Source organism: Sapajus apella, unplaced genomic scaffold (genome assembly GCF_009761245.1).
Source record: "Sapajus apella isolate SASKATOON/1434 unplaced genomic scaffold, GSC_monkey_1.0 scaffold7, whole genome shotgun sequence".
In the NCBI taxonomy this organism is placed as follows: domain Eukaryota; kingdom Metazoa; phylum Chordata; class Mammalia; order Primates; family Cebidae; genus Sapajus; species Sapajus apella.
In genome coordinates this window covers 41,292,092-41,318,832 of record NW_022436947.1, presented here as the reverse complement: position 1 = coordinate 41,318,832, position 26,741 = coordinate 41,292,092, and the positions used below count along the sequence as shown (strand labels likewise).

General features: G+C 36.0%; 1 protein-coding gene across 1 annotated transcript in view; it reads left to right on the top strand.

Moving 5' to 3' along the window:
• Nucleotides 1-26,741, top strand: part of GNAT3 (G protein subunit alpha transducin 3) — a 58,844-nt gene that overhangs the window by 29,326 nt on the left and 2,777 nt on the right. Inside the window, exons 4-7 of the mRNA XM_032276431.1 lie at nucleotides 7,950-8,107; nucleotides 12,690-12,818; nucleotides 25,196-25,325; nucleotides 25,508-25,661. Coding sequence (XP_032132322.1) covers nucleotides 7,950-8,107; nucleotides 12,690-12,818; nucleotides 25,196-25,325; nucleotides 25,508-25,661 — 571 coding nt within the window. The remainder of the gene's footprint in view (nucleotides 1-7,949; nucleotides 8,108-12,689; nucleotides 12,819-25,195; nucleotides 25,326-25,507; nucleotides 25,662-26,741) is intronic.

Here is a 26,741-nt window from a genome sequence, read left to right as displayed (position 1 = left end):
TAATCACTAAAGACCTGAGATGTGACTGGATGTGGTGGCTCATGCCTATAACCTCAATGCTTTGGGAGGCTGAGGCAAGAGGATCACTTGAGTCCAGGAGTTTCAGACCAGTCTGAACAATATAACTAACCCTGTGTCTATCCAAAAAAAAAAAAAAAAAAGGAAGAAGAAGAAGAAAATTAGCTAGGCATGGTGGCATATACCTGTATTCCCAGCTGCTTGGGAGGCTGAGGTGTGAGGCTCCCTTGAGCCTGGGAGGTCGAGGTTGCAGTGAATTGTGATGGTGCCACTGTACTCCAGCCTGTGCAACAGAGCAAAACCCTGTATTGGGAAAAAAAAAAAAAAAAAAAAAAAAAAAACATGAGATCTATTAGAAAAGTCTTAATGATTTGATGTATAGGGAAATGAAAACAATATACTGTACACATTGCTGCCATCATGCTAATTAGAAAATAAAAGTACAGTTTATTCAAACAGTACATTGAATGGTGTAAATAGAGCAATGTAAGCAGTACTTAGCCACTGTCATAACTTCTCAGGAGTAACTATGTCCTCAACTCTCAGAACATCATAGCTGTCAGGGACAACATAGTTCCTATTTTGATTTCAACTGATATTAACTCAAGCAGTTTCAACTGCATTCTAGTATTTGATTTTGAGATTAATATACTCTCTACCTGTTTAAAATTGTTTATTTAACAGATTGATTGCTGACCACTACCAACATGTGACTTTCAGAGTTCTGATTAGCTCTCTGTTTATTTATACAAGTGCATAACCTTTTACATAACCATTTCCACATGATCACACAGATTACCAAAGGGAGAAAGTTCTGATAGAAAAATTACATGAGCTTTATTAGTAACTGGGTCTGTAAGTTTAGACAAGTTAACCTCTCTAAACTTTAGTGTCTGCTTCCACAGGATATTATGGCTTTCCTCCTTGAGTTACCATGACCTTTAAAGGAGGAAGCAAAAACATAAGAAATCCACTATAGGCTGGGCGCAGTGGCTCACACCTGTAATCCCAGCACTTTGGGCGACTGAGGTAGATGAATCATGAGGTCAGGAGTTTGAGACCAGACTGATCAACATGGTGAAACCCCATGTCAAACTAAAAATACAAAAATTTGCCAGGCATAGTGATGCATGCCTATAATCCCAGCTACTCAGGAGGCTGTGGCAGGAGAATCGCCTGAGCCCAGAAGGCGGAGGTTGTGGTAAACTGGTAAACTGAGATTGCACTATTGCACTCCAGCCTGGGCAACAGAGTGAGACTCCATCAGAAGAAAAGAAAGAAAGAAAGAAAAAAAAAAAAGAAAAGAAAAGAAAGAGAAAAGAAAGAAAGATGGAAAGAAAAAGAGAGAAAGGAAAGAAAGAAGGAAAGAAAGAAATAAAAAGAAAGAAAGAAAGAAAAGAAACCCACTATAATATAGGGTATTATAGAATATGTTTCCAGTAAACATTAGGTATTTTTATTTTTCAATACTTATTTTGAATATAGGATCATTAAAATTTATGTATTAAAATCTACACATCCAACTTCATTTGAAAAGAATTATTTTTTATTAAACTATTATTTATGTGGTAGACATTCAGTTGGATACTGGGATTGTAGAGAGGGCTCAGCAGTAACTGAGATAGAATAATATTGTCATCAGGAGAGGAGAGCTAGATGTTTAACAAATAACTACAAATAATGTGCTATTTCAAAAGGGCAGGGCAGCTAAATGTGGAGCTGGATCCTTGCTTATAGAAAATATTACTAAGAAGAGGAACACTAACATTAAATGAGGATGGAAAGAACTAATTAATCTGGTTTTGGAAATGCGTTTGTAAGTTCCATGGGTTATATACATATGTAAGCAATTACAAATGTGCATTTGAAGCCCAAAATGGATACTTTGTCTAGAGATCTAAACCTAGGTGTTAGTGGCATGCCATTACACTATGGCATAGAATTCATACTAAGAAAGTAGAATGGAACAGGTGAAGCCCTTAGATTAAGAAGAGAGGGGTATCAGGGATAACGGAGTCTAGGGAAGAGTGTTAAAAAAAACAAACAATATTTTCTGCTCATTTGTTAGGAAAAGGAAACTTCAGGGGAGAGGATAGAAGAGTAAAAGGAAAATCAGAAGCATATGAAATCACAGAATTCAAGAGAAGTGTTCCAAAGGGAGCTATCCACATTGAAAGATCTTGCCAGGTTAAGAAAGGAGACTATTAAATAGAACCTATTGGATTTAGAAATATGGAGCCATTGGGAATATAGCGAGAGAGGTTTCAGAAGACTGGTGGACTCACACTCCAGCGGAGTGTGTGGAGAAATGAGATCAGGCTATTAGGACAGTTAAGGACAATATTTTCAGGACCTATAGCCAAGGAGTAGGAGAGAGATGGGATCTGTAGTTAGAGGAGAAGCAGCTAAATGGGGCTTGTTCTTATTGGTTGTGGTTTAGTATTTGATAGGCTTGTAATTTCATAAGCATAGAACTTGAAAAGAGGGTTAAACTTAAGAAACAGGAAAGGAGAAATTATGAAGATATTTAGTAAGTTTCTACTTATCCTTTTAAATATTATAGGCTATTTTAGAGCATATAGAATCCACTCAACTGACATAAAAGAATGCTGAAAATTGTAACACTTTTACTACATGATTTGAGTGCTGTTGTAACCATTTTGGACATAGAACCCTACAAAGTAAACTCTGCAATATGAACCAAAAAGCCCTACTTCCTCAAGATGTTCTACAATTAAAGTTCTGTGATCAAATCTGTTTGGTGTATATGCATACAATAACAACTTGGAAATTTTCAACCGATATTAATACTCAAAGATTCTGAAAACCCAGTAGAAACAAAACGTGGCATTTTTAACTTAGCATTTCTCAGCATTTCTAGCTACACTATATAGCCTTCCTTCCTCTGGATTTATTTTCATGATCTTTGGAAATATGATGCTAGGGTTCGGAATGAGTTCCACAAAGTTCTAAGACCACCTGGGATCCCTCATATTAATGATGAAGGTTTGAGTAATCTGTAGGGAAAATTCATATTTTATTTTCTATACAATGTAGTCCCAAAGTTACACAATCTTAAGAGAATGACAACGGGCTGACAGGTGCAGCAAACCACCAATACACGTATATACCTATGTAACAAACCGGCACATTCTGCACATGTATCCCAGAACTTAAAGTAAAATAAAAATTGAATAAATAAAAAATATTCTTTTAAAAAGAGAGAGACAGGGAGAGAGAATGAGCCATTCCAGGACCACTGTAATTCCCAAGCTTTTCCAAATACCTCATGGGAAATAAAACTTCTTTGGGATGCTACTCTAATTCACAGGGTGATATTTGAAAAATGTGGCAGAAAGGGTGATCAGAGAAGGCTTTATTGAAGAGGTGGTACTGGGAAGAGACTTGAGTGAAAAAGGAAGTAAACCGCAGAAAGGACATGGAGGGAACAACCCGTATGAGCTGAAATGGGGGCTTGGTGAATTCAAGGAGCAGCAAGTTGTTAGGCGCATCTTGAATCTCAAGGGCAGGGAGAGAAAGGGAGAAAGAGGGAGGGAAAGAGGGGGTCAAAACACGTACAGCTTTGTGAGTCACAGCAAGGGATAAGGGATTTGGGTTTTATTTTCAGTTTTGAGTTTGGTGAGAAATTACTAGAGTTTTTAAAATATGGCAATAAAATAGTAGACGTTAAGTGTTCAATCAGTTAGGCTGCTATAAGGAAGGTAACTTTTCATATTATCTATACATTTTGATGTTATATATTTTTTAAAAAATCACATTTGATGAGTAGGCTCAATCTCTTAAAAACATTAAAGAATTTTAAATTTAAAAAATTTGTTTACTTCTATAAATTTAAAGTTTTTAATTCTTTAAATTACATTAGCTTTTCAATAATCACAGAAAAACATCAAGAACTGAAATATACTATGTTCAATAAAGTATTATTTATAGTTAAAAAAAAATAACAACTATGTATTGCCAGAGATTCTTAAGAACAGTTACGCCACCTTGAAGCTTTTAAAAAATATCTTTGCAGGGCCTGACATGCAGAGATTCTGATTCATTTTGTTTGGGTGACAGTTTTGCTATCAGTATATTTAAGGGTACCCCATATGCTTATAATGTTCAGCCTGGATTGAAAATCATCACTATGGGCTCCACCTATGCATGCACAAATTTAAAAAGTAAAAGGTCTAGAGACACAAAAACCGACCAGATAGGATAATTTGCCTTTGTGGGAGGTTATAGGACTGAAGTGGTCAAGGAAGACTTTGTAACATCTAAGTGTCTAAAGTAAAACTATATTCATGATACCTCTACAAATAAAGTCTATTTAAATGATAAATGGAATATTTTTAAAGGAATGAAACAGTATATTTATTTGGTTTATAAAGATATGCTGACAAGATGTATAACTTTTTCTCCTTAGGGATAAAACTGTGTAGTGGTTGTTTCATTGCATCATTCATTCTAAATAGCACTTTAATAGTGGAAGGAACAAATAGGATGATGCTAGCAAAAGTGACCAGAGCATATTTCGCTGGACTTGCAGTTCTTTCACATCCATTTAATAGAGAAATGAGGTTGTAAAAATCTATCCTGTGTCGATGCTAGAAAATCAGGTGGAGCATTGATTTGGCCATTTGTTGACAAAAAAAGCCAAACTTCGCAAAATACTGGAAGAGATTTACTTTGAGCCAAATGTGAGTACCATGACCCATGGCACAGCTTCAGAAGGACCTGAGAACATATGCCCAAAGTAGTTATTACTTGATTTTATACATTCTATGGGGACAAAATTTACAGGAAGATATCAGTCAATACATGCAAGGTCCAGAAACGCAACGCAGGACAACTTGAAGCAGGACCTTCCAGTCATACATTTTCAACATTTTGTTGAAATTCAAACATTTTCAAACATTTTCTGATTGCTAATTGGTTGAAAGAGTTAAGTTATTGTATAAAGGCCTAGAATGAATAGAAAGGAGTCTCTGGGTTAAGATAAGAGGCTGTGGTGACCAAGGTTCTTATTATGTAGATAAAGTCTCATATTGCACCCTTGGAGGCAATAGATGGCAAATATTTCCTATTTTCACCTTTAAAAAGTGCTAGACTCTCAGCTAATCTCAGCATGATCAGAAAAGGACTTGAAAAGGGAAGAGGATTCTTTACACAATGTAAATTTCCCCCACAAAAGACAGGTTTTCAGGGCCATTTCAATACATGTCAAAAAATACATATTTGGGGGTAAAATAATTTCTTTCAGCGCCTGCTCTATACTAGAGTCAGGTTGGAATTTGGAATCTTATTGCTCTAGTCTGTTTTTATCAGTCCTAAGATCTCTGGTGTTTTTTTTTTTTTATTTGTTTGTTTGTTTTTGTATTTTTAGTAGAGATGTGGTTTCACCATGTTGGGCAGGATGGTCTCGATCTCCTGACCTGGTGATCTGCCCAGCTCAGCTTCTCAAAGTGCTGGGATTACAGGTGTGAGCCACTGGCTAAAATCTCTGTTTTAATGTTAATGCTGGTGAGTTGTGTCTGAATTCCAAAGGGAGGAGAGCATAATGAGGCATGTCTGACCCCACCCTTCCTATCATGGCCTGAACTAGTTTTTCAGATTTACTTTGGAATTCCCTTGGCCTAGAGGGATTTCTATTGGTTGGGGGCTTAGAATTCTGTTGCTTGGGGGACTTAGAAACTTGTTTTTGATTTACACATTGAATACTTGAACCAGTGATCATCTGATCATTTTAGTTTTTAACAATAAAATCTGATTGTGAAGAAAGACGGATTAAGTTTTTTTTGTTTTGTTTTGTTTTGTTTTTGCCTTAACAGTGTCTGTCTTTTAAGCTAGTGACATGCCCTTATTTTTTGTACAAAGAGCAAATTTTTGATAAAATAGTAGAAAAAACTGTAGCCAATTCAAAATAATAATAAGCTGAATTGTATCAGAAAAGCAGCAAGTTCTTATTGAACATACTTCATTGGTAGTGTCAGAGGCATTTGAACTAGAGCAACTTCATCTTAAATAGGAGCTGAGGAAAATGAGACTGAGACCCACTGGGCTGCACTCCCAGAGAGTTAAGACATTCTAAGTTACAGGGTGAGATGGGAGGTCAGTACAAGATACAAATTGTAACAACTTTGCTGATAAACAGGTTGCAGTAAAGAAGCTGGCTCAAACCTGTCAAAACCAAGAGAGCCATGAGAGTGACCTCTGCTCATTCTCACTGCTATACTCCTGCCAGCATCATGACAGTTTACAAAGGCCATGAATATCAGGAAATTACCCTATATGCTCTAACAAGGGGAGGCATGAATAATCCACCCCCTGTTTGGCATAACATCAAGAAATAACCATAAAAATGAGCAACCGGCAGCCCTCAGGGCTGCTCTGTATTTGGAGTCGCCATTCTTTTACTCCTTTGCTTCCTGAATAAGCTCGCGTTCACTTTACTCTCTGGATTTGCCCTGAATTCTTTCTTGTGTGAGATCCAAGAATCATCTCTTGGGATCTGGAACGGGACCCCTTTCCTTTAACAGTAACAGCCTGACACGGCACAAAATGGGCTTGCGTTTTACTCCTCTTCTGATGCTCATGGTATTTACTGGTTTACTGGTTTCTAAAACTCAGAGTTTCAGATTCCTCTCATGTAAAATGGGAAGAATATAGTGTCTATCTCACAGTGGTAAGGATTATGTGAGATATGTGCAGTTTTGTAAATTGTAATAATATGCACTAGAAGGATTCTGAGTTGAAAAGGATATTGGATTTGGAAGCTGACAAGGTTGAGCTCAGATTTCTCCATTTACCTGGACTATTACCACAATCAATTTAATTACTCTCAAACTCAAACTCTTTAAAAAAAATTTATCATAAAGCTGTTTTGATTATTAGTTTAAATTAGTTTAAATAAATTGCAGACTATAGTATTTACTCAATAAACTTCTATTTCCACCTTCCCTGGTAACCTCCAAATCTCATCCCAACAGGACTAAGACCATAATTCATTGCTTTGCATAAAAAATTCTCACCTCTGGCCTACTGATTCATTCCAAAGGCATGCAATCCTACAGGGATGACCTAAATGTTTGCCATTTCTTTATATGATTATGAAGAGGTACTGATGACAAAAAAATACTATATACTAATTTTTTGAAAAAATACAATTTTAGAATAATGAATTTATTTCCCATGTTTACTTTTTTTTTTTTTTTTTTTTTGAGACAGGGTCTGGTTCTGTCACCTAGGCTGGAGTGCAGTGGTGCAATCTCTGCTCACTGCAACCTCTGCCTCCCAGAATCAAGCAATTCTCCCACCTTAGCCTCCCAAGTAGCTGAGACTACAGACAAGCACTATCATCCCTGACTAATTTTTTTGTAAAGAAGAATTTTGCCATGTTGCCTAGGCTGGTCTCAAACTCCTGGATTTAAGTGACCCACCCACCCGAGCCTCCCAAGGTGCTGGGATTACAGGCATGAGCCACCATGTCCAGCCTACTCTAATTTTTATTTTTATTTTTCTAGAAAAACTCATGGCAAATGATTAAAAAAAGAAAATACCAGATTAGATCAGGTTAATTTTTCTTTTACCTTAGTATAACCTGTAGACCTTCTACAATCTCAATATGAGTACGGCAAACTATTATTATCATTCTTGATATCATATTCAGAAGTCAGCGATAAATTCCAAAATATGCTAATGGCTTCACATAATATTTTATAGTTTTTGCAAGGGAGAACTCTTCTGGACATCACTCAGCCATGAGAAACTTTAGTTCTATTTATCTCAATATAGTTTGAAAAGATGTTTGGTGGAATTATTAGTTAAAGGAATAAGATTAAAATCATCTCATTAAAATATTCTATTAGAAAAACAGAACATGTGATTCCAAATAATCCATTCTTATTCTAACTAAAACACTGTTCTAGGAGGACCAACGACAACTTTATGCAATGGCAAGTTCCCTGGAAGATGGTGGCATGACGCCTCAACTGGCTGAGGTAATAAAACGACTGTGGAGAGATCCAGGGATTCAGGCCTGCTTTGAAAGGGCATCTGAGTATCAGCTCAATGACTCGGCAGCTTAGTAAGTGAATTCACTTTAAGGGGAATTGGAGGCAAAACATTTAAAATTAAGAATTATAATTCTACTTGCTTTGTATTTGTAAATGCAAATGAGGAAAGTAAATGGTGTTACATTTTATTATAGTAAAATAAAAAGGAATTGAAGAGAAATAAAAATGAACAAGGTGACATAATGAGATGTAAAAATATATAACCAGGGGAGCATTTTAAATAACTAAGTTTGAAACTCTGCCTGAGAAGATACATATGTTGCAAATATCTTCTCTTGATTAAAAAGACTTCACCATTATGCATAGCATTCCACATTAACACAGACTGGTGACGTGTACACTGAGGTTTTGGGCTATTCACTTCATCTCTATTCATATTAGTGAAATCATCTCCTAGATTAATTTTATTAATGACACATGCCTTGGCTCATTGGGTTGATGACCATGATACAAAATTCTAGAAGAAATTAATGAATTAATTTCTAAAACACTTGTATACCAGGGGATTCATTTGGAGTCTGAAAAAATTGTATAAATTTCACTGCTTATATCACCCATTTAGCTCTAATTAACCATAAAGAAATTAGGAGCTTGTGACACTATTTATAATTTCATTGTCAAAGTGTTATAAAATTTTCTTTTAGTGTGAGGCACAGAGGTTCATGCCCATAATCCCAGCACTTTGGGAGGCCAGGGCAGGCAGATTGCTTGAGCTCAAGAATTTGAGACCAGCCTGGGCAAAGCCAAGTTGCTACGAAAAAATACAAAAATTAGCAAGCTATGGTGGCACTTGCCTGTAGTCCCAGCTACTTGGGAAGCTGAGATGGAGAATTGCTTGAGCCCAGGAGGTCAAGGCTGCAGTAAGCAGAGATCGCACCACTGCACTCCAGCTGGGCCAACAGAGCAAGACCCTGTCACAAAAAAAAAAAAAAAAAAAAAAAAAAAACCCACCAAAAACAATTCTTTTAGCAAGTGGTTCCTAACATAGCCTGCCACTATATGTCTGCAAGATGTGTGCATATATGAAACAATCTAATTACTTATTTTCTATTTCTGTTCATACATATGTGTGAAAAAGTGTAAATATAGTTCTTTTGATGAATCATCCCCCCAACAGAACCTGCTAGCATTATTTAATTAAACAAACACAAAACAGTAACATAAAAGTGAAGCAAATGGAAAAGATCAGTTAAGGACAGAACAACGAAGCTTGCATGACCCTTCAGATTTTTAATCACTGATGGACAAAATGATTATGGAGAGAAAATAAGCTATATAAATTCTAGGGGAAAAATCTTCTGTAATTATTCATTCATCTTTATTTTAGACCTCAATTTCAAAGGGCACATTGCTTTTGGAGGAAAGAGTTGCTCCTAGCTCTCTGATGAAGGAGAGAATGAGGCTTGTTTTGTGATTGTATTAAGTTGAATAACTTTTCATAAATGTCTCAGCACCTACCACATTTTAATAGTAAAAGGGGTCTCTGAAGTGTAGTAAAACATTGCTTTTCTGTACTATTCATTGGTAAGTGAAGTCACAATGAGTAATAAGCTGAATTGTGGAATATTCCCATAAAATCTTGCTTAGTAAAGCTCTGGGGAGAGAGCCAGAGAGAAAGATAGATTAAAGTGGGCGCTCATTAATATATTTAGACTTGTACAAACCACATAGTAAAAATGGGCAAATAAGTGACAGTTTATTGTACTTTCTAGTCTTTAATTTTAGCTTTTCCCTTAATTTAAATACTTAAAGTATGTTTCATACCAGGAGTAGCTACTCCCTCATAGAGCCATTGTAAATTTTTAAAATCTGTTCTTCAAGTTAAAAACGATTAAACACTATCAATTTGCATTTATTTTGGAAATGTTGCCCATATTGTAATAGTTTTTGACTACCCAGATTATTGCAGGTGCAATATAATAACAGAAAAGCTGATTTTCCCTGTGTCTCAGAGAAATTTCATACATAAACCTAAATAAATAAATAATTAAATAAAGTGTTATTTTTTTTTTCTGCTCTTAGGTGTCTTTAAAAGGAAAGCTTGCTGAGAAAGGTAGTTGAATGGTCATTGCTTTCTTCCAGAAATTAAGAGCAAAATTTTTTTTTTCAAACACTGAATTACATTGTAAAACAATACATAAAATGAGATTGGTACTACAATATGTGTCTATTTCATATACCTTATATAGAGCAAGGTCTCTAACACTTTTTTATTTTTTATTTTTTTGGTGACAGTAAGATATTTCTTGCTTTCTCAAATCTAGAGAGCCTTCAAGTTAAGACTAACAAAAAGTGAATATAATCAGAATAAGGGGAAAGAATATCATAGTTGGCAACATAACAACCTCATCAGTTCTAGCAAATTGAAAGAAGAGGGGTATGGCAGGGACAATCAGAGGAAACATTTTAGTTGACTGTTAACTAATTGCAGCCATCTAGTGTGCTTTTAAATTCCACCTGCTTTAAGAATTACCATGGACTTCACCAGGAAAAATACTAGTTTAAATGATTGGAAAAGAACTGAGTACTTTTAAATGATTAGAGTCGTATATATTAAGGGTCTCTATTTGGTCTAAGCGTTAGATCATAAACTTTAACACCTACTTCTTTATTTGTTTATTTAAACAAGCATTTCAAATGCAAATTTGTCAGTTTGCTAATACTTCTGCTTTGCTTGAAATCATTTATACATGCAAATAAATGTGTCCTTACCAAGGTTTCACTTAGCTATCATGAAATGAATTTAATCTTTATTTTGGCAGGTATGCTTTTGTTTTTTTTTGTTTTCTTTTTACTCTTGCATGAACTAACCAACAATGTACCTACCACATACGTAGGCTTAGTTAATAAAAATTTTGCAAAGGGATTTGCTTGCCAAAATAGAAAATAAATACATTAGCAAATTCTGGCAGGACTTTTTCCAATACATTTACATCTTATGTGTCATTCTTTTTTTAAAAAGAAAACTTAAACTTTTTTAGACTAAAACAATAGTGATACATTTTCATATTATATATGTTATGTGTTCCTTGAGGTGTGATTTTACTTTTGGCTGAAATCCATTTGGGACCCTTGTCTACTCTTAATTTGTTTCAGCTTAAAAGGAAAAAGACCCTCCAAAAATAAATTACCTATATTAACAATGAATTTTTTTAAATAAATTTTTGTTTTTTAAAATCTTTGTGCTAGGTGCTAAGGCATAACACCTTCTCAACTTAATCATTGAACAAACAATTTTTAACACTGACAAACATTTAGCTGGATTCTACCTCACAAATTCTGCCTCGATGGAAGCACTCCAGTCTTATCTTTCTATAAGGTGATTCAGTGTAATGGTGAAATTCATCATAAAAGCATTTCCATGCTCTTACTATTTATATTTAAAATTTTTACAGAAATAGTGATATTGCTAAACCACTAAAGCCTTAGTATCACAAGTCTAGACCAGTGGTTTTCAAATTATTTTTACAGCAATAAAATACTTTGTTTTAGTATAAGGACATCTGGTTTCAAGGATTAGGAAGCTGAAAGCAGGTGTTTTTTTCCTCTAATTTAACAGACTAATGAACAGTTATAGCATACACAGTTTAATTAGACTTATTCCTGTTCATCACCACACCTAGATCCTGTGACAAGAAAAAACACAACATTCAGCCTGATAATACTAGGAATTTCTAACATAGCTTTCTGGAAGGGGTAAAGATACAACCATGCACTGATGGAAGAGGAGGTGGGAGTGGGGACAGGGGGTGAGTTCAGCCTTCTCTCTCCACGAGAGCCAGGTCAGGGTGGGTCTGCAAATTCATGAGTCACTTCCAGCATAGACCAAGAAGAGAGACAAACTGTACTTCTCTTATTGTTTTAACTAGATGTTGCAACAGCATTTAATGGAAATGGCTGAGTCCTGATGAGGCAAATGCATGCAAAAATAACAAGCAACCTTCAAATAAGGACATTAAAACCAATCACTCTCATAAAACCCAAATGCCTAAATTCAAACTATAGAATTTTGAGGATAATCTAGCAACTAGCACTGTAAGGCAGCTTTTAGTTTTGTAATGATCCAGGCCCTACAAAGAAATTTTATTTCATACTCCTATCCATATGCAGGCAAATGTATCACATAAACCTCATAAAATACAGTTGAAGCCAGTGTTGATTTAGGTGCCTTTAGGGGAGGACACTGGGGGTTCAGCTGTGTGTCGCATTCAGCCCTCTGCAGTTCTGGAGCATTCCAGCTACCCAACTTTTGTTTTGTTTGTTTTGTTTTTAAGACAGGGTTTCACCATGTTGGTCAGGCTGGTCCTGAACTCCCGACCTCAGGTGATCCAGGCACCTTGGCCTCCAAAGTGCTTGGATTACAGGCGTAAGCCACCACGGCTGGCAACCCAACTTTTAATTCTGATGAGCAGAGTTTGGAAAGCACCAGTCTAGAATTTATCATTTTTAGTAAACCTACACTAAAAATTCATTTGTACTGAATCCTGGTCTCTTCAAATGCAAAGTTTACACACACACACACACACACACACACACACACACACACACACACACATTATATACACATATATAATTTTGTTTTGTCTTTGTTAGCTACCTTAATGATTTGGATAGAATAACAGCATCTGGGTATGTGCCAAATGAACAAGATGTTCTTCATTCTCGAGTGAAAACCACTGGAATCATTGAAACTCAATTCTCCTTTAAAGACTTGCACTTCAGGTATGATCAAATGTATTTTCTAACTGTGGACAGAAGTATGCATCAGCCTCACTATTGCCTCGTGGAGAAAAGCTCTAGCCCATGTTCAGTTTCAATAATCCTTGGATGTACTCGCTAGCTCTTGTTTACCTTCAGAACCACTGTCCTTTACCGCCCTCCTATAGCCTCTCACCCCACCTCTCATCTTGAGCCTCATCCCTCCTTCCAGGCTAAAATGCTTATGGCTTGAGCAGGTGGGGTTAGATTTTACTTTCTTCATTTTTAAATCTGTCACTGTACTTTGCAGAAAAAAAAAAAAAGAAGAAGAAAATATATTTAAATAATATACAAGAAATGGGTGCCAGGAATCCTATTTCCTTTGCCTTTCTATTTTCCTATTTGCTTGAAATATTCCTGTTACATCTGTTTTCCTAATTTAAAAAAATGCAAATTATTAAGAGAATTATTTGAATATGATACTATTTACTGCAACAACAAAGCATATTTTATAGCCATGTTTTGAGTATGAAAGCAAATCATTATTTTCATTGCTGTTACATTATCAAGAGCTTCCTAGAAATTCTACTGCAAAATCACTCATTTACTGTACAAAAAAAATGGAAACCCATACTATAATGTTATAAAATATCCCTTAATATTTAAATACTTTTTGTATGGATTGTGGACAATATGGAATATTAAACATTAATAGCAGGTTCTAGCTGTGTTGTTTAGTAATAAAAAAAATAAAAATATAACTAAGAAAATTATTCATTCGTCCAATAATGAGGATAATCTTAAAGAATAAAAAACTGGAGATAAAGTGGCATGAATTATTCATATCCACTTGTGAGAAAAAGGTAAGAAAATGGTAATTAATCGGCCGGGTTCGGTGCCTCACGCCTATAATCCCAGCACTTTGGGTGGCCGAGGCGGGCGGATCAAGAGATTGAGACCATCTTGGCCAACATGGTAAAACCCCGTCTCTACTAAAAAATATAAAAATCAGCTGGGTGTGGTGGCATGCACCTGTAGTCCCAGCTATTAGAGAGGCTAAGGCAGGAGAATTGCTTTAACCCAGAAGTTGGAGGTTGCAGTGAGCCGAGACAGAGCCACTGTACTCCAGCCTGTTGCCTGGCGACAGAGCAAGACTCTGTCTCAAAAAAAAAAAAAAAAGAAAAGAAAATGGTAATTTATATCATAAATTTATTTTGGTGAGATAAAAGCCTCAAACTTTTGAAAGTATGTATTATATCTAACTCAAAATATATTTTCAACTAATATGAAAAAAAAAACTCTTCAAAATTCTCACCTAAATTTTAGGCCCACAAATAGTTAATTTTCTGAACGGTGAGCCAAAGATTAAACCAGGGTAAAGGGACTGTACAGATTGGGATCAACATCCTCTCTTGGCAAATGTAGGAGAAGTTTGTCATCAGTCCTGGTTTCACTATTGTATAGTTCTTTTTGGCAACTTCTTTCTTCAGACTCCTCATCTTTGATCCAGTTTCTGGGTTTTCCTTTGGGACCCTGAGTCCAGCTGTTTCTCCTCCTCTGCCCCTCCCACCCCAGTGAAAGCATTTTAGGCACTGTCCCTTTTCTGTCCGACTCTCCTTTCTCTTCTTGAAATGTCTCACTGAAACAGACTAGAACTGAATGTGGGCCTTGAGGCTGCCCAGACCAAAGTTCCAATTCCAGGCTATCTAATAATTAGCAGTAGGAGTTAAGAAACACAGGTAACCTTTTCTTTACTTGCCTAATAAGTTTGTTGTAAAGATTAGATGATGTAAAGTCCTAAGCAGAGAGTTATAATTTGATGTAGCTTACCTTACATAAGCAAGTAGAACTCTCTGGGTCCTAGATTGTCTGGACCAAAAGCCAGTTTTGACAATTAATGTTACCTGTTGAATACCTAAAAGCTCAAGACCCCAGTCACTCCCTACAACACCAACCAATTTGGTATTGTCTCAAAAATTATGACTCTCAAAAATTATTGTTTATATATCAGTTCTTTAACATTTCATGTCTTTGCATTTGCTAGTTTATTTGCCTAAAGTGCTCTGCCCCTGAATCTGCAAGAAACTTCTCCTCTTATCACTAAGTTCTCATACCAAATGTGTCTCCTCATGGAGGCGCAACCGTCTTATCTATGTACCATCCAGGCTTATCCCTGTCACATACACCCTGCAGCATGCTGGTAAATGTTTAACAGCATACTTTCTAGGGCAGTAAGGCAATGGAGGGCTGGCTGACTTGCAGCCCTGGATGATTTTTCTGGTGCAGATAACCCCACTACAGCCAATTTCAGTCAACAAAGGAGACATCACTAAATGCAGAGTTGAGGAGAAATGCAAATAAATAGCCCTCATTAGCCAAGCCAGGGTGATCCATCTCCACTACAACATTGATGCATCACACTGCTTAATTACTAATACATGAGATTGCCTTTCTTCTTTATTAGTATGCTCTTTTTGTTTCTGTTTCTATCTCATATGCCCCTGAGCTCCTGGAGGCCAGGGGCCATGTCTGTTTATAGCCCCACGTCAGTGCTTATCACAGTGGCTAGCAGAGTAAGAAAGCAGGTAATTTTGGCTGAATGAGTAAATGCACTCTGCCAGGCACTCTGCATACACAGTCTTTACACTTGCACAGCAGCATCATGAGCTGAGTATCGCTATCCATACTCAGGATAAGCAATCTTGGTTATCCTGAAGCTAACTGGATAGCCTCAGAAACTGAGATGAAAGCTTTCCCCCACGGTCTTTCACAGATGCGCTGGGGATGGAATTAAAGTGCATATCTTTCTGTCTTCAAAGACCACACTCCTTACACTGTATGGCACTAAGGGTTGTTAGATAAATTGGGATGAAAACCATTTTTTTTCTGTAGAGCGTATGTTTTTTTTTTTTATGTTGTTGGTCATTTATAATCCCTTTCAGAGAGAAGGCCGGAGGGTTAAAGACAGCCTTTTGGGGAAATACCTTTAAGTGGGAGGATCCTGTGGTCCCTTATAAGTCAGTGCTTTTAAAACCAGGGTACAAGACAACTGCCAATAAACGCACAAACCCTCAGAAAATCATGGTCATTTTATGGACCATCTATTTCACTCTGAACCAAGTAGTATAAACAATCGTAAAGCTTTGAAACTTAAATTATGAGTATGTAATGGTTAATACTATCAACTTAATTGGCCTGAAGGATACAAAGTACTGATCCTAGGTGTGTCTGTGAGGACGTAAGCAAAAGGAGATTAACATTTGAGTCAGTGGGCTGAGAAAGGCAGACCCACCCTTAATCTGGGTGGGTGTGATCTAATCAGCTGCCAGCACAGCTAGAACATAAGCAAGCAGCAAAGAGAAACTGGCCTAGGCTCCCAGCCTACATCTTTCTCCTGCCTCAGCGCCCCTCAGCTGGCACTGCCATCACCTTAGCCGCCCACCCAGAGATAGAAAGATGTAGGCTGGGAGGCTAGGCCAGTTTCTCATTTTACATTTTTCTGCTTGCTTATATTCTAGCTGTGCTTGCAGCTGATTAGATCATGCCCACCCAAACTCAGGGTGGGGCTGCCTTTCCCAGTCCACTGACTCAAATGTTTATCTCCTTTGGGGACACCCTCACAGACACACCCAGGAACAATACTTTGTATCCTTCAATCCAATCTAGTTGACACTCGGTATTAACCATCACAGAGTAGAATATAACATTTGCCTTAATTTTTAAAATAAAATATTAATTTTAAAATACGTTTTTCTTACAATAGGACTCCAGATTAGGCCTCCAGACCCCCTTCGGTACATAGGCATTTTCCTCTGTCCCTTTGTAGTTTTGTGGTTGATTTTGTGAAGCACTACTTAAGTCATATAAGAAGGTGATCTATCCTGCCTTCACATATTGTTGATCCTTATGAAGCAATGAGGAAAGTTTTGCTAGTTCTCTATTACAGTATCAATGCTAAAATATAAGGGGTTTGTGAATTGGATTGTGAAGCCCAGCTAGAAATTATTTTGATATAACATTCTCTTGGCCTGGCACTGTAGCTCACACCTGTAATCCCAGCACTTTGAGAGGCCAAGGAGGGTGGGTCACTTGAAGTCAGGAGTTCAGACCAGCCTGGTCAGCATGGTGAAACCCCATCTCTACTAAAAATACAAAAATTAGCCAGGCATGGTGGCATGCCCCAGTAATCCCAGTTACACAGGGGGCTGAGGCAGGAGAATCACTTGAACCCAAAAGGCAGAGGTTGTAGTGAGCCAAGTTTGCGCCACTGCACTCCAGCCTAGGTGACAGAGCAAGACTCCGTCTTGAAAAAAGAAAAGAACATTCTCTTTACTGTGTAACTACCACGTTCTTGCTGTATACCAAAACAGGTTTCAAGCTTTTTTGTTTTCGTAAGAGCCTTTGCTTTTCCTCTGACTCAAGACAATGTTATTAAAGGCATTTTCAATGAGGAAGAGAATGGAAGACACAGTACCTCCTTACTCCAATAGAAGGAATTTTTCTAAAAACAAGTCTATTTAAACAATAAAATTTGGAAAATATTTAAATTTTGTTAAAAAATAGTTTAAAATATATTTTTCTTGAAGAGCAATTTAAAATCATTTAAATGCAGTTTTAAATTTTCCTCCATCCTTTTGTAGTTTCGTGGTTGATTTTGTGAGGCACTATCTTAAGTCTTATAGGAGGGTGATCAATTAAGATATATTAATCCTTTAATAACTTCTCACTGTTAAATAGCTTTTCTTTCATGTGCTAAATAGGATAGGCCAAAAGTGCACAGGGTTTTGGAGTAAGTACGCAATTCTGTAGTATTTCAAAATAGGAAGTATAAAAATAATGTACCTTCCAACTTTATTTCAGCAGGTGCCCAGGTATTAAAATATATTACATTAGCTTTGATTTGTATTCACATTGCATAAGTCATCCTATGACTATTTAAAACCAAGGGCTCAATTTACATTTTAAATTAGAGAACTCTAGAATTTTAAATAGAAACACCAAAATGAAAAATTATTTCTGCCAATGTACTGTATCATTATTGTGTATCATGTAATTCAATGGAAATTACTGTAGAGTTCTTATCAAACCAGAACTGCAACGGTCAAACTGATAAATTATCTTTATAGGCATTAAAGTACTATGTAAGTGAAAAAAATACAGTGCAAATGTGAGCCCTTCTATTGTAACAGAATAATTCCTCAGAACAAATAACTTACAAATAGATTTACAGGGATTTAGCAAACAAATATAGAGAAAAAAGAAAACTTCCTCCCTAATTTTTCCATGATGGCAAACAGAATTCAAAGAACTTAAAACTATATGGGAGCTAAGGAAAAAAGGTTAGCAACTACTACAACACAGAGCTTTAGAGTTCATAAATGGCCATAACTGTTTATAGAATGTTTGAGCAGACCTATGATATAAAAGAAACTATAGTTTTCCTGAGATATGACGTTGAATTATATACATTGTGGTTATTTGTGTGGTATATGCATCATCTCAGATTAGGAATGACTCTGGTTATCCAACCAGCAGCTACATCTCAATTTAGCTTTGCTAGTCTCTCTATAAGATCTCATAAAGCAATAACCCAAGTATACTATGTATTTGTTTCAGGCATGTCTATGATTAGTATTACCAAAATAATAAGTTATAAAATACAATTGTCTAATTGATTCTAGTGACAGAATTTATTTTAATGGCTTTATGAATTACATTATTAAATAATCAGAGAGTTATCTAGTGGGCATCTGGAGTTTCAAATGCATACATTCAGTAGAAAGTATATAGTGGTATTATGATTCCAATGATTTGGAGACCCTGGCTTCCTTATAGCTATAAATCCTTTTGAGTCTCCTTTTTAATCCTGAGGATTTAAGAGATTTAGTAAGACGTCTGTGCATATCCTTCCTGTCTGCAAGTATCTACCCTTCTCTATCTTTAGGACCAGACACAAGGGAACGATTGGTGACACCATTTTCTATGGCTGTGTAGTAAAGACACAAAGCCACCTGGTCTCCTATGTAGCCATCATGAGAAATTCTAACAACTGTGATAGATACTAACATGTTGAATAAATCCCATTCACTAGAATATTTTTAAATTCCTACTCAGATTGGATTTTATTTTTGTGTAATCAAATACATAGTAGAGAATGTCAGAAACTGATTTTTCAGAGATAAGTACAGGCTTAAAGGATAAGCAAAGACATCTAACAAATAAATTAGCTGCAGCAGCCTTGTTGATTTTTAGCTACCCTAGATTATATAATAATTTTACAAGAATTATAAGAGGAATATTATTTTATAATAATCTATTCTGATATGAAATGTGAATAATCTCATGTGATCCACTATTAGCCAACTGTTTAACATAAACCATAAAGCTCAAAGCTTTGCCAACTACTTACTAGAACTATAAAACACAATGGTTTACTTTGCTCAACTGTTTAATATAAAGCCATAAAACTCTGGTGGTGTGCCCTATATTAATGCCTTGGACAATTTAACTAATAATCAGTGTTCAGCTGTCACTTAAAAGCCTGGCCTAAGACCGGGCGCCGGGCTCAGGCCTGTAATCCCTGTACTTTGGGACTCTGAGGCGGGTGGATTGCGAGGTCAGGAGTTCAAGACTATTTGGCCAAGATACTGAAACCCTGTCTCTACTAAAAATACAAAAATTAGCAGGGCGTGGTGTGGGTGCCTGAAATCCCAGCTACTCAGGAGGCTGAGGCAGGAGACTAACTTGAACCCAGGAGGCAGAGGTTGCAATAAGCCAAGATCGTGCCACTGCTTTAGCCTGGGTGACAGAGCATGACTCCATTCAAAAAAAAGGCTGGCCTGTCAATTTTTAGTTACATCATAAATTTTAGTTATTTAAATTTTTTTTAACTAAGAATTCCAACAAATGTCAGACTTAACAACAAAATACATATTATCCCTCCTTAAAAACACTAAACAAGACCAAGAAAACCCACACAAAATCCCAAATGAGGCCTGTAAGTTCCTTGTAACATCAGTAAGGCTCCAGTTACTTTAACTCTTTGGGGAATTAAGAGTATTCAAGCATGTCCATTTCCCTCATTAATAATCTATTATATTTGACCAATTCAAAACTCCAGGCAGCAAATATACATGTTTTCACTGATTTTAATTTTGCCTCTCACAGAATGGTCACAATAAAGCTATTTGTTTTGTTTTGATTTTTATGTATAAGGGAGAATATTTCTTCAGCCCCAAATAAAAGCAATTACTTCACTTTGGGGATCTCCACATTGTTTTCATGGGTAGTAATACTTTACAACTCCATAAAATAAGGACTAAATTAAAATTTAGGGGAAAAGCTAAAACTGAAAAGAGATGCATGAAAAGTAAATGACTACAATATTAGCAAAACAGATGTAACTTATTCTTAGAGCTAAAATAGTTTCCAAGAGAATCAATACAGAAACAAAACTCTGACTATTGGTCTGATTTGCTAATGAGCATTTCAGTTCAATCATAGCAGATGGCATTAGAGAAATGTTCAATGCTCCCTGGACCTATGGCTCCTACGTCAATCTTCACACACACACACACACACACACACACACACACACACACACACACACACACACACATATTGTTTATCAAATGAGTCATAAAATGAGAAGATTATAAGCATTCAACCTAAGATAGACTTTCAGAATCCATTTTATTGATATAAACAGAATGCTAAGACTGAGCAATCTTTGTCCTCTCTTCCTTGGGAGAAAGCTAAACCAATTAAAACTTTATGTTTATTAGAAGCTGCATGATATGCTGAAAGAGCACAGGACTAAGGATCACATTACATAAGTTCTATCATTTACTAGCTGTAAGTTTAGGAACAAACCACCTTAGCTTCTCAAAGGCCAGTTTCTTCACTTTGGTAAAGAAATGGGTTAATACTATTTTCCCTTCAAAGAATCGTTATGAGGAACAAATAGAACCATGGATTTAAATTCATTTTTCAAGGAAAGCACACAATTCCAACATGACTTTTATTAAACTGTAAAGTATTACTCCCATAATTGTCATTTATCACAGTTGTACGTATTTATCAGAAGAGGAGAATAGCTATCTCTTACACCTGTTAACACATTGTTAGTAGGCTGCAAAGAAGCTGAATCAGCAGAGAAAGTTAAGACATAGCCAGTGAGTTTGCTGTTACTCTGATATTCATCTCAGAGATTCTTCAGATGTTTCAGATTTGGGAAAAACCCATTTGAGAACATTATGTTGTAGAAAATAAATATGTAGGAAGTATACAAGGTTCCTTTTTTCCCCTCGTCCTGGGGAGTTTATGTCCCCCATAGAACCCACAAGTTAGAATTCCCATATCTTAACAATTCCTGTTATTATTTTTATCATTAACCACACACACACCAAAAACAAAAAATGAAACTATTAACATGAGAGAAATAAGACGGTTTTCTCTGAGGTAAAATACTTGGTCACTATGCAGGAAATCTGAGCAATTGCGGAGTCACCTTAAAAAGATGAGTGTCCCAGACTTTTAAGATGTGAATAGAATCTAACTGAATATATAATGGAATTGAAAATGTGGCTAAAAGAATAAAATATCAATCAGAAAGAAAATGGCATAATTTGGCATAAAAGCAGAGAAAAAGAAATTACAAAGGTTGACAGGACTAACGCAAGTTCTGCTGAGTGGAGAAGGCTTACCTGAGGTATCCCGCAGTTGGATTCCTACAGCACTGCCGTCACTGCCGTGGCAATTGCACATTGGGCTGCGTTAGCACAAACATTCCATTAGCCTTTGTCCTGGCTCCATGACTGGCTTTCCGTTAAGCAGCGGAAAGGGGATTTTTCCCCTGAGGTGGGGATTAAGAGTGAAAGAAATTAGGACTACAGAAATCCTGACTAATGAAAAATCCAGTGGGTGGGGTTAAGAAGGGTGGTTTCAGTGTGAAAAGTCCACCAGGAGTTTAAACCTAGTAGCGTACACTCCACCTTCAGGTGGCCAAAATCCACAAGTTAAGCATCATTCTTCAATCACAGCATCACGTTTCTTTGCCAACAAATGATCCACAATATACTCATATATGACCACATGGAGCATATATGTACATCTGAAAGGTGATAGAGGATTATCTTCATCAAAAGAAAAGAACAAAACCTCCCAGAAGAAGGGAGATTAAAACTTTTGCTCAGTGACCTGTTTGACAACATAAAAGTACTGCCTGGCCTCGGAGGAGACGGATAAACTCCACAGGGAAGATAATTTCAGTCCACCAGTGAGGGTTTGAAAGCTAACTGCAGGCGCCAGCGCTAGTTGTGCACCTGTTGTAAGTAAAAGACTTATACTTAGCAAGTTAACAACTTTCAGGGCATAACTATCATACCCATGGAACCTATGGAACCTATCATGGGGCCAGGTACATAGCAGCCTCAACAAATATTAGTTGAAATAATAAGTCTCAGCCAATTTGCTTAAGGGCTCATCTGAAAAAATAAGAATGCTAAATGTACCTACCTTGTTGGTTCCTGAAGAGGTTTAAATGAGTTAATCACTGTAAGGTGCTTATATGCCCAGCAAATAGTAAACTCTTATTAGGTGTGTTAAATTAAGATTAATCCATTACAACTGGTGATGTGGAAAACTAAGGAGAACATGAAAGTCGTGATCTCAACTATATCCATTTCCATCACATTTTATAGTTTAAATGTAATTTATACTTTAAAAGTAATTTCATCAAAGAAATAGATAAAACTCCAGTTCACGAAGTCTGAAAAAAACTAAGGTTGTTTTTATGGATCAACAAAACAGTTGCTGAACAATTTAAATGTATGAATGTATATTTATAATCCTTCTTTCCGTGAGAATGTTGTTTAATTTTTTAAAAATTAAATGTACTGATTAATTTTCACATAATATAACCTTAAAGCCAAAATTTGGTCCCCTTCCTCCATTTATTTTGCAAGACTGAAACTATAATTTGGTAATTAGTATCACACATAATATTCTTTATAAACACCAAATTTCAATTTTCACACCATTAACTACTGAACTCTTTTTTTTTTTTTTTAACTACTGAACTCTTAACCATTATCTTCAATATTGTGAGAATCTTCTCTTTTAATCTACTGCTTAATGGAGTGATTTTGCATTGGTACATTATTTGAGGAATATTAGTTCTATATATCTTTACTTGGTTTATATGTGAAATATGAGGTATAATATACTATACTTTTGATTATTTTCAATAAGCAGACCGGCTGACATTTATTACTCCAAGTAAAACTATTACCCTTGAAGTCTGTAAAACTTGGATGCTTTTTGGTACTTAATACGTTGGGTTTAAACTATTATGATGGCCCCATAATTTATTTCTTTGCTTCTAATCTCGTCCTCATTAAGTCTATCTTTTGGACTCAGATCAAAGTGATCTGTCACAACAACAGACAGACAAAAAATGTCAATTCCCTATCTAAAAATCACCCATAGTCCTCTATTGTCTGCAATATGAAATCTGTATTTCTCATGTAACATGAATGGACCAGTAAATCCACTGCTGGCTGATCATGTGCAGTTCACAGCTGAAGTCCTCTGCTCTTGCTGTTTCCTCTGTTACCTGTGCCTACAATATTGTTTGCTGCAGATATCCAGTTGCCTCAACCCTTCATCTCCTTAGGTTTTTACAAATCTGTCATCTTCTACAGTTTCTGATCACTTCATTTCAAATTACAACCCACTCCCTACACTTCCTATATCGATATCTGAAGTCTATTTTCATGTAGATATTTCATATTAAGTCTATTTCCAGGTATCTACATAGCATATCTGAATCCATATCAGATTCCTATATGGATATCTAAAGTCTCTTTCAGGTATCTATATAGGATATCTGAATACATAACAGATATTCTATATGGATATCTAAAGTCTATTTTAAACACACACACCAATCACTACCACCACCATCAGTTTAAAAGCTTCTTCTGAATCCTTGGTGCCTGGCATATAATAAGTACTTGGTAAATATTTGTGGAATAAAGGATGAATGAGTGAATAAATGGATATTTGTTAGGCCATATAGCTCAATGTTTTTATCTTACTCTTTATGTTCCCAAAACTATAAATTACTTGCTTACATGCTTTTTATAAACATGTGTAAGTTGCCAAGGCATGAGAGAACACAGCATGTTTGCTGTGTTTCCTGCCTCTCTACTCACTTAACATGGAATCTATTCATCTATTTAACAAATATTTTTTGTGTGCCTGTCATACGTTGGCCATGGTGCCAGGAACTAGGAATACAGCAGTTACTAATACAGAAAATGTTCCTGACCTCATGAGGCTGTTATGGTATTAGGGAGATGATAGATATTGCACATATAAAAACTAAATAACTAGACCTGGAATTATTGATTGTGATGATTACCATAAAGGAAAGAAAATGACATTATAGAAGATAAATGGAGTATAGAGAGAGGTGCAATTTACATGGATGCTCCAGGAGACTTTTTTTATTGATGCTGACTTCAGAGTTCAGAAAAAAAGCAGTCATGTAAGGAAGAAAGAATCTTCATCACAGGAAAAGGAAAGAGACAGTGCAAAAGCCCTGAGGCGGCAAACATTAAGCAGTTTCTTTGATATAAACCTAAATTTTTGCCGCCTAACTCCTAGTTCTTAAAGTTGAGTCCTCTGTCCACAATGATCTCTTTTACCAAAATACAAAAGTAGAAGAAAGGCTGAGTTTTCAAACACATTTTCTAAGTGTCATGATCCCTCAGGCTGATGTAAATCTTCCTGTATGCTCACATTTTCCCTGCATATTAGAATTTTTTTTACATAATATTATTTTAACTTACTTGTTTTTTCTGTATAAGACAGAAAGTTCTTTGAAGATAGGGACCATATCGTTTCACTTCTGTGCCAGTAGACCTAGCGCAGTGTCTAGTACATAGAATGCAAACAATAACTGTTTGAGTAAACAAATGAATGTAGGAAAATCTAAAAAAAAAATAGGCAAGAACCATAGCATCAGAACTATAGTAACTTCCAATCCTCTTGCAGTTTCTTTTCATTCAAAAGAATAGGTCTAAATTTTGATCAAAATCTTCTATGGCTAATGAATGTTTTACTAAAACTCTAAACTCTCTTACATTTCCTAGTTTCTCAAAGTGTGTAAATTATTTCACTCTAGTTTGCGTGGGGACAATTTTAAAAGTATATTTTCTCTCTATAGTCCTTGAACAGGCATTTGACCAAACAAATTTTATTTTATAATCAAGAAAAGTCAAAGGAATACCTTTTGAAGATACAGGATCACCCATTTATAACTCTAAATGTTAACCTCAAGGCACATTTTGGAAGATACTGATAAGATTTATTATCCATTTGATGCTTTCTTAAAGGATGTTTGATGTAGGTGGACAGAGATCTGAGAGAAAGAAGTGGATTCACTGCTTTGAAGGAGTTACGTGCATCATATTCTGTGCTGCGCTTAGTGCCTATGACATGGTTCTCGTGGAAGATGAAGAAGTGGTAAGTCTAAACAAAGCCAGGGTTAAAAATAATCTTTGCGCTTTTCAGAAACACTATCACATTGCCCAACTCATGAGGGTTTTCCAAAGATTGATGTTAGTTCTAGATCCTTGTTCATGATGCCCAATATTCACATTTTGCAGATAATAATCCTACCCATTCTCATTTCTGATACCTAACAGAATAGAATGCATGAAAGCCTTCACCTGTTCAACAGTATCTGTAATCACAAGTATTTTTCAACAACCTCCATTGTCCTGTTCCTCAACAAAAAAGATATCTTTCAAGAAAAAGTAACCAAGGTGCATCTTAGTATCTGCTTTCCAGAATACACTGGTAAGATTCTTTTCTTTTAGTTCCATAGTAATAAATTTCTGTATAAACATATATTTCCTATCTGGATCATGGCATTTAATACTTACAAGGATGAGGCTTATGATCATTTTTGAGTCATGTTTAAGATCCAAACTGAAAAATAGTCTGACAAATAAAGAAGAACCCTCTCTACATTATCCACATTAAAGCCAAGCCCTGTGAAATAAACCCGAAGGGGTTAGATGGACCAGGGTTGCTACTCCATAGAATGTGTCAAATGACATTGCAAACTGAACTGTCTTCAAAATTATAACAGGAATGCAAATCTTATTCCAAACGGGCATTTTTAATGTATTTCCTACTGAACTCTTCTAATGCTATAGTAGATCTTAAAGGCTCTTCAATGTCTGAGTTCTTTCTCGAGACATAGCATGAATGAATTTGGGAATGAATAATGACATCTTCATTTTTTTCTGGTTTTCTTGGATCTTGGATTTTAGTGTTGATCCTGTCAGAGATTGTAATTGAGACATTCCACACAGGAGGACTGTTTCTCTTTCAGAAAGAAATTTTTCTGTTTTTTTTTTTTGTAAATAGTTGGATGCTCTGTTGGTAATAAAATTACATAAGAAAAAAATATTTATTTTACTTTTTTGAGATGGAGCCTCCCTCTGTTGCCCAGGCTGCAGCCTTTGCCTCCCAGGTTCAAACGATTCTACTGTCTCCTCCCAAGTAGCTGCAACCACTGGCACATAGCACTACACCCAGTTAATTTTTGTATTTTCAGTTGCAGTGGGGTTTCACTATGTTTGCCAGGCTGGTTTCGAACTCCTGACCTCAAGTGATCTGGCCACCTTGGCCTCCCAAAGTGCTGGGATTACAAGTGTGAGCCATTTCACCCAGCAATATTTATGATTTAAACAAAAATACAAATCCAGTTTCACCACTTAGGTATGTAAGGTTACCCAGATGTTACTAGGAGCAAGGCATTCTGTCAAAACAGATACTTATGTTGGGCAATCTACAATCAGGGCTTGTATCTTTTTTCTGTAATTATAAATATCTATAATATATTCACACATTTATCGTGTGACTAAATAT